At 44.9% G+C, this 8,212-nt stretch overlaps 1 protein-coding gene across 1 annotated transcript; it reads right to left on the minus strand.

Annotated features, from left to right (window-relative positions):
- Positions 1 to 1,226: 1,226 nt before the first annotated feature.
- LOC148131665 (uncharacterized) lies at positions 1,227 to 4,871 on the minus strand. Its single transcript, XM_087953266.1, is given in 3 exon segments — positions 1,227 to 3,401; positions 3,403 to 3,703; positions 3,789 to 4,871. Coding segments are annotated over 3 exon segments (1,149 nt in total). The 5' UTR covers positions 4,525 to 4,871; the 3' UTR covers positions 1,227 to 3,289.
- Between the last annotated feature and the right edge of the window lie 3,341 nt (positions 4,872 to 8,212).

An 8,212-nucleotide genomic window follows, 5' to 3' on the forward strand; every position in this document is an offset into this window, starting at 1 on the left:
AAGCCCAGAAAGCCCCAAAATGGAGCAGGGGGAGTACTGTGCACTCCCTCCAGCCTTCATTTTTTTTTCTTCCTGAGCCCCAAGGAAGCCTTCTGGGAGCGAAACGCCGCCCCCCCCAGAAGCTTCTCTGAGGCCCAGAAGTCCCACAAAATGGGTGGGGGGAGGTTTGCTGCAAAAAAGCCACACCCACCTAGCCATGCACACAGAACCAGTTGTTAAAAAAAATTGAATCCCACCCCTGTGGAAGCCAATTGTGAAGGTTCCAAATGGTGATTCCATGACTGTGCGACACTGCAACTCCTAAGCATAAGATGAGACGTGATAAACATATGCTCTAACACAGTGGCCCCCAAGCTTTTTTGTGCCACGGCCCGGTACCGGCATCACGAAATGATCCGCGGCCCGGTACCGGCATCAGCACACATGGCAAGGCGAGCCGAGCGACCAGCCAGCCAGCCGTCCCCCGCTTCTCCCCACCACCTTCAACTCCTCCTTTGTACCTTTGTCGATGGGCTTCGGGACACCTTTGGGATGGCCGCTCGGCTCGCCTTGCCTTGGGTGCTGAAAGAATCCTCGCGCCTTAGTTTTGTTCAAAGTCACACACCCCACTTCGATGAAACTAAGGCGCGAGGATTCCTTCAGGACCCAAACGCCGCTTTCCAACCGGAAAAGCTCACCCGGAAGCACTTTCTCATCAAAACGAGATGGCGGCGCCCAGCAAACCGGCGGCCCGGTAGAAAATGTTCCACGGACCGGTGGTTGGGGACCCCTGCTCTAACATATGACACCAAGGAGAGAGAAAGGAAAAATGATTAAATATAAATTGACTATTTTAAAATTTAGAAATGTCACATGTTTAAATGGAAAGTAAGTAGGATCTTGAGACTCGGGCCAAAAGAGCCCCTTGGATCCTCCACACGCCAGTCCTGACCTGCTCCTGGGTTGCTGAGTGCGCTTCTGCATAGGGATCGTATTTTTTTTCGTCTTCACTAAACAGGGCATGGGCGTGGCCAGCACATGATGCCACCGACCCGTGGGCCAGCCCTGCTGTATACCATCCCCTCTGACTCCTAGGTTGGCTTTATTTAATTTTATCTGATATTTTTATATAGTCCTGTAAGAGATTCAGAGGCTTTGGGATCATTGCAAGGGCTCCCAACTTCTAATTATAATGAGACACGATAAAGATGTGCACTGAAATATGACACCAAGGAAAGAAAGAAAAATAGATCAAATATAATTTTACTATTTTAAAAATTTAGAAATTTTGCACATTAAGTTTGAAGTCACTTGGAGATTGAGACTCTGGCCAAGAGAACCTCTTAGTTTCTCTACACGCCAGTCCTGATCTGCTCCTGGTCACTGAGTGTCCTTTGCCAAAGGGATTGCATGCAATGCGACCTACTAAAAACTACTAAATTGTAACCTGTCTTTTTGAATCGTGTTGGTGCGATGACATCAGGATTGTTTGTCTCCATAGCTAAAATGTCACCTTCGCTGCTACAAATAATGTGTCTCTCTTTATTTGAAGGAATTTTTGAAAAACATTAAGGAGCCCTGGGAGAGAAGTGAAAGAACAGGAAACATCTCCCATCTGATGGGAAGAGAGTTAGTTACCTTGTCCCAGTGTTTACAGAAATGCTGACACTTTCCTTTATTTTTCTTTCTCAGAGGCTATTCATGATTCTTCCAAAAATGCTCTTTTAGAAATGAAATATCTGCTGTACAATTTTTTTCTCACATCTCCCCACCAAGGTTGGGGGGGGGCGCCACAAAACCATCAGGCCCTTGGTGCTGCTCTCAACCCCCAGCCATCAAAGGCTAACAAGGAGGCACCTGCAAATGAAGGAGGATCACAGCAGGAGTTGCGAATAAACCTGAAGATCACATGCACAAAACCACAATTCTTTTTCTCCTCAACTTAATATTCCTACAGCTCTTCTCCATGAAGGCCACCTGCAAGGCATAACAGCCTTCACACCTGAACTTTTACTGAAGTTTTGTCACTGCCCAAACACCCCCCCCCCCAATATTTTTGTTATTCATATGGCTTTTTCCACCTGTGCCTCATTCTTGACACAATCTGAACAGACATGCTTGGTGCAATGAATTCCTGGAACAGTTAAGAAAAGATAAACTTTGAAACCCTTCTGCTTCTTCTGTCGCTTTCTCCTTATATGAGGAGCCACAATCTCTAACTATAGTCCGAGTGCTCCTATCCCCAAGAGATGCTGGCTGGAGAATTCTGGGGCTGAAAATCTCGGGGCAGGCAAGGAAGAAAAAGGCTGGGACTCTGTATGTGGCATTTCTATCATGTACCATGATAAAAATACAAAGAACACTCCCAAAATATTTTTACATAATTGCACAATTTCTGCATAAATATTCAGCAACTTTTTACGCTGAAGGCGCTAAAGGTTATCAAACTAATATGTTGCAATTTTTTCTTTCCTCCTTCCCATCTAATACCATGACACATTTGCCTAAAAAAAATCAGGTAAATTCTGTGTAATCAAATTACCATTTTTTTTTGCACTGTAAGCCGCACTTCGTCCCTCTGAAAGTGGGTGGAAATGTCTGTGCACCTGTATTATTGTAAAATATTGCGGCGGGGGGGAGGGGATTTGATGTGCTGCCGCCAGGGAACAGTGAAGCTTTTGCTGCCGAGCAGCTGATTGGCAGTTGGATCGGTCTCCCAGAATACTGCCGATCACCTGTTCTAGGCGGCGTGGATCGCCGCCACTTACCGCCACCTATTGCCACCTGCCCATTCACCGCCAATCACCGCCGCCTTATCGCCATGGCCCGTTTGCTGTGGATCACCGTGGCCCATTTGCCACCGATGGGCGGTAGCAAATGGCTGGTGATAAACAGGCCGCAGCTATCGGTGGCAATAGGCAGCAGTAGCAATCCCTGCTACCTAGAACAGCTGATCAGCGGTATTCCGGGAGGCCGATCCAATTGTTAATCAGCTGCTCGGCAGCAAAGGCATCAGTGTTCCCTGGTGGCGGCAGCAGCTCAGGTCAGTTGACCGGTGGTGGGCACGAGGAGCCCTGATGAGCCACGTGCTGGGGCTGTGATAAGGTGCTGAAGTTGACCAGGCTGTTTGCTGCAAGGACGCTAGCGAGATAAATACAGGATGGATGCTGGGATGTAGAGGCAGATTTTTTTTTCTTATTTTCCTCCTCTAAAACTAATGTGCATCTTATAGTCCGTAACATCTTGTAGTGCGAAAAATATGGTAGTCAGTTTCTCAGCTAGACTTATAAAGGGACATTAGAAAATAAATTCAAGCCTTCCCTATACTCATCACTTCGGGCTGCATGTGGATTTTCTTGTGTGCGATAAGGCTGGAATGTTTCCTGAAGCACCGATCACACTCAGGACACTCAAATGGTTTCTCCCGTGTGTATAAGCACATGATTTATAAGGTTAAACCTACTACTGAGATCTTTCCCACAGTCTGGACACTCATAAGGTTTCTCTGCTGTGTGAGTCCTCTGGTGGCTCACAAGGTGGGAACTCTGACTAAAACTTTTCCCACAATCAGGACATTCAAAGGCTTTCTCTCCTTTGTGAACCCTCTGGTGTGTCACCAGCCTGGAATTGTTACTGAAGCTTTTCCCACAATCAGGATATTCACAGGGTTTCTCTCCTATGTGAATCCTCCGGTGTTGTATCAGCCTGGAATTCTGACAGAAACCTTTCCCACAGTCATGACATTTAAAGGGTTTCTCTCCTGTATGAGTCCTCTGATGTATCAGGAGCTGGGAACTCATGAGAGAAACATTTTCCACACTCAGAATATTCAAAGGGTTTCTCTCCTGTATGAATTCTCTGGTGGCTAATGAGGTTGGAATTTCTAATGAAACTTTTCCCACAATCAGGACATTCAAATGGTTTCTCTCCTGTGTGAGTCTTCTGGTGTGTCACCAGATTGGAATTGTTACTGAAACTTTTACCACAATCAGGACATTCAAAGGGTTTCTCTCCTGTGTGAGTCCTCTGGTGTATCACCAGGCTAGAATTAGTACTGAAACTTTTCTCACAATCAGGACATTCAAAGGGTTTCTCTCCTGTGTGAGTCCTCTGGTGTCTAACCAGGCTGGAATTGGTACTGAAACTTTTCTCACAATCAGGACATGCAAAGGGTTTCTCGCCTGTGTGAGTTCTCTGGTGTATCACCAGGCTGGAATTCTTACTGAAACTGTTCCCACAAACAGGGCATTCAAACGGTTTCTCTCCTGTGTGAGTTCTCTGGTGTGCAATAAGATGAGAATTCCGACTGAAACTATTCCCACACTCAAGACATTTACAGGGTTTCTCCCCTGTATGAATTCTCTGGTGACTAATGAGATTGGAATTTCTATTGAAACATTTCCCACAATCAGGACATCCAAATGGTTTCTCTCCTGTGTGAGTCCTCTGGTGTATCACCAGGCTGGAATTATCACTGAAACCTTTCCCACAATCAGGACATTCAAACCGTTTCCCCCTGGTACGAGTCCTTTGGTGTATCACCATATTGCCATGATCGCAAAAGCATTTACTGTATTGGGAGCACTTGAAGGGCTTCTTTCCTGTGTGGTTCCTTCAATGAAACAAAATGGAGTTGTTCTGATCAAAGGTTTTGCCACATTCAGAGTATATGTAAGATTTTTCTCCAGTTTGGATCTTCTCAGGCATAATCAGCTGTGATTTCAAGTTGAATCTTTCCTACAACAGACACGACTATGGAACTTTTCCACAACTCATATTCTTCAGGAGGTCAAAAATCTAGATGATCCCTTGTTTGTGCTTTCATTTAGTGGTGATTTTCTTCCTCGTGGAGTGGGGCCTGTCTCATTGTCTTCCCTACATGGCTATCCAATTGATCTCTCATTGTCTTCCCTACATGGCTATCCAATTGATCTTTTCCTCCCCACTGACTTCCCTCTTTTGCTGAATGGAAAAATAATCGCCCTTGATTTGTCATGTAATGTATGCTTGAGTTTTGCATTCTCTGCTTTTTCCAGGTAGAAATCTTCTCTTGATTTTCTCTCACCTGCCTAGGAAGGATTATGTGGCTTTCTCAAGGAAATGGAAAATATTTTGATTTCTGGACTGATTTGTTTTCCTTTTCAATGTTGCTTGTTATTCGTTGTCCAGAGTGCTCTTATTGCCATCCTCTTTGTCTATAAGATTCAAATAAAAATGTATGTTTAATTGTGCATAAACTGGTTGCAGAAGATGAGAAAAAAAGAAAAAAGTTTATGTTAGAATGACAAAGCAAACATGCCACAATGCTCCAATAAGCTCTAACATCAATCACGATTCATTTGACCCATGGAAGACCAGATCCAAGTTCAAATATCCATTCAATTATGAAATTCACTTGTTGACTGGACCAATCACAAATTCTTACCACAGCAAACAGTTGTTTTCAAATACAATCCAGTGAAAAAAGGTGCACATTCTTTCATTTCTATAGTTTTACTTATCATAAAAATAATTGCAACAGAACAGAATAAAAGAACTGGAAGGGTCTTCTAATCCAACTGCTGCTCAAGCAGGAGACCCTGAACAACCTCTGGAGGGGAACCATTCCCAAAGGATCCACCGTCACTTGAAAGAGGCTTTTTAAATCTTCCCCCCCAGCAGAGAATTGCAGCCACCAGTTTCACAGCGTGCAGCCCCAGCGGGCTCCGATCTGGGGAGGGAAGGAACCTGCAGCTGACACGCTTCAGCCCAGTTGCTTCTCTGCTTCCAGGCCGTGGAGGAAACCGAACAGCCCGACTTGCTCCCGGACTCTCCTCCCACCTGCCGCCCCCAACTCACCTGCCAGCTGCTGCTTCCATCTTGGGAAGAGCACAGAAGCCGCTCTGCCCACCAACTTCCTCCCATGATTCATCCGGAACAGGAAGTTCCCCTACGCTTCTCCTCCTCTCCCCTCCTTTCTAGCCATGCAGTACTCAATGGTTTAAAAAAAAAACTCCTTTTTTTAAGCGCAAGCGCGGTGTCGATGCCTTTCTAGGCACAGATGTTGCCTGACCGCCATCTAGCAACAGGAGGTGGAAAAATACGCCTGTCCAATCTCCACCAAGGCGTTTGGAAGATTTTTTTCACTGATTATATGGCAGCAGGTCGTTTTCGACTCCTAGCACCAGATCTTTGCAACTGAATCAAGTGAAACACTGAAACGTGACGCTATTTAGCTCTGTTTTTGGTGCCTTTGGGTCAGTCTTGATGCTTGGCCTTGCAGTTTCCTTGGCAAGGGTTTTTGGAAGGGGTTCCCCCCTTTCCTTCATCCCCACACCACACTGGATCTTCTTCCTCCCCACAAAATATACCCGTTGACCTGTTCCTGCTGCTCCAAAAGCAAATTCAAGGCTGCAGCTTCCAAGATCAATTAATCACTCAATCAATTAATCATAATGGAGCTGGAAGGGACCTTGGAGGTCTTCTAGTCTGCCCCCCTGCTCAAGCAGGAGCCCTGTAGCATTTCAGACAAGTGACTGTCCAGTCTCTTGTTTAAAACCTCCAGGGGCAAAGCACCCACAATGTCTGAAGGCAAAGCTGTTCCACTGGTTTATTGTCCTCGCTGTTAGGAAGTTTCTCCTGAATTCCAGGTTGCTTCTCTCCTTCATTAGTTTCCATCCATTGTTCCTTGTCTTGCCTTCTGGTGCTTTGGAAGAACCAACAACAGCATGCAGTTCTGGGAAAGCTGACAAAAATGGCTGAATGAGTGGATGGATCTTTATAGGTTTCTGTGACTTTGAAGTATGAAGTGTTTTCGGGACTGTGCAATGAAGGGGCTTTTGTTATTTCTTTTGCTATTTCAGGTGGTGGGCTAATTATACGGTATTATGTCAGATCACCCAGCAAGAGTCAACCAAGCCTGGGACTCAAAAGACAACCTACCAAGTTACCCCTGCATGGCCCCATGGGAGTTTGACCCAACACAAACTCAAATTCAAAGCCCAACAGGGGGCATAAAACCCAGGGACTCTCAGCATCTCCTCCTTTTCTACCCAGGATCTCCAAGCCATGTAGTCCTGTCCACCATTAAACCATCTTTCCAAGCAGTCGCCGTGTTTCCAGTGTCTTTCTTCCCCACTTGGAACTTATCAGTTTCTATCCATTATGTCCTAAAAGTCCTTAAAACCCTGTCCTTAGAATTTGGGTGGGGGAATGCAAATTTTCATCCCATCAACTGGAGCTGAAGGTGTTTTGTTGGTGAAAAGACTGGCCTGGGTTTCTTAATGGGCACAAAACATCCATCTCTAAAGACTTCAGACATTTGCTGAAAGCTGTTCAGACTGCTTTCTGTCTTTGTTAAAAAAAAAAATCCTCTGGGGAAATATAATATTTTGACTCTTTTTGTTCTGCCTTCTGTACAGAGGTAGATTTTGTCCTCTGTACAGATCCAGATAGATAAACTCAACAAAGCATCCATACAAAGTCTTTATTATTGGTTCATCAGGTATCCTCATAACTCACCTTTATGACAAAGTTCTTCTTAATGTCCAATCCTTTGTATATCTGTCTTTGTAGGTAAAAAGATAGTTATTTCCTTCTCCCCGTAGCGGTAGAAAGAGCAGCTACCACGAGTCAGTGAGTTCAGGCAAGAGTGAAGAAACCTCCCCCAACCCATCAAGGGGTCAATTTAGTGACCAATCAGGATTACAGATGTGGTCACGTGACATGGATTACATTTCCCAGGATACCTTAACTACATTTACCATGACGCATTCCCTTAAGGGGACAGCTCACAAATCCGAACTAACTATCCAATTCCCATACCACGACTGTGACTTGCAACGTCCTGTCAATTTTGTTTGTCGGAAGCCAATTCTGAAGGTTCCAAATGATGATTTCATGACTGTGGGACACCACAACTATCATATTTGCAAGCCAGTGCCACCCCCAAATAACTGTGAGGGCCACAAAGGTCTACTTTCAGCTGGTCCACTAATTTAGTCACTTTGTCAAAGAATGAAATGTTAGTTTAGCATGATTTGTTTTTGATAAACCCATGTTGGTTACTGGTTATAGCTTTGTTTGCTTCTAGGTGTTCACAGATTGATTGCCTGGATATGTTTTCCAAGATGTTACCGGGTATTAATGTCAGGCAGATCTGTCTATAAATTCCTGGGTATATCTTTTTTGAGGATGGGAACAACATCCGCTCTTTTCCAGTCCTCAGTTACACATTGTCCTGAACCTACAACCA

Source organism: Notechis scutatus, chromosome 2 (genome assembly GCF_049901735.1).
Source record: "Notechis scutatus isolate UNSWTSFEM ecotype Mainland chromosome 2, rNotScu1.2, whole genome shotgun sequence".
In the NCBI taxonomy this organism is placed as follows: Eukaryota; Metazoa; Chordata; class Lepidosauria; order Squamata; family Elapidae; genus Notechis; species Notechis scutatus.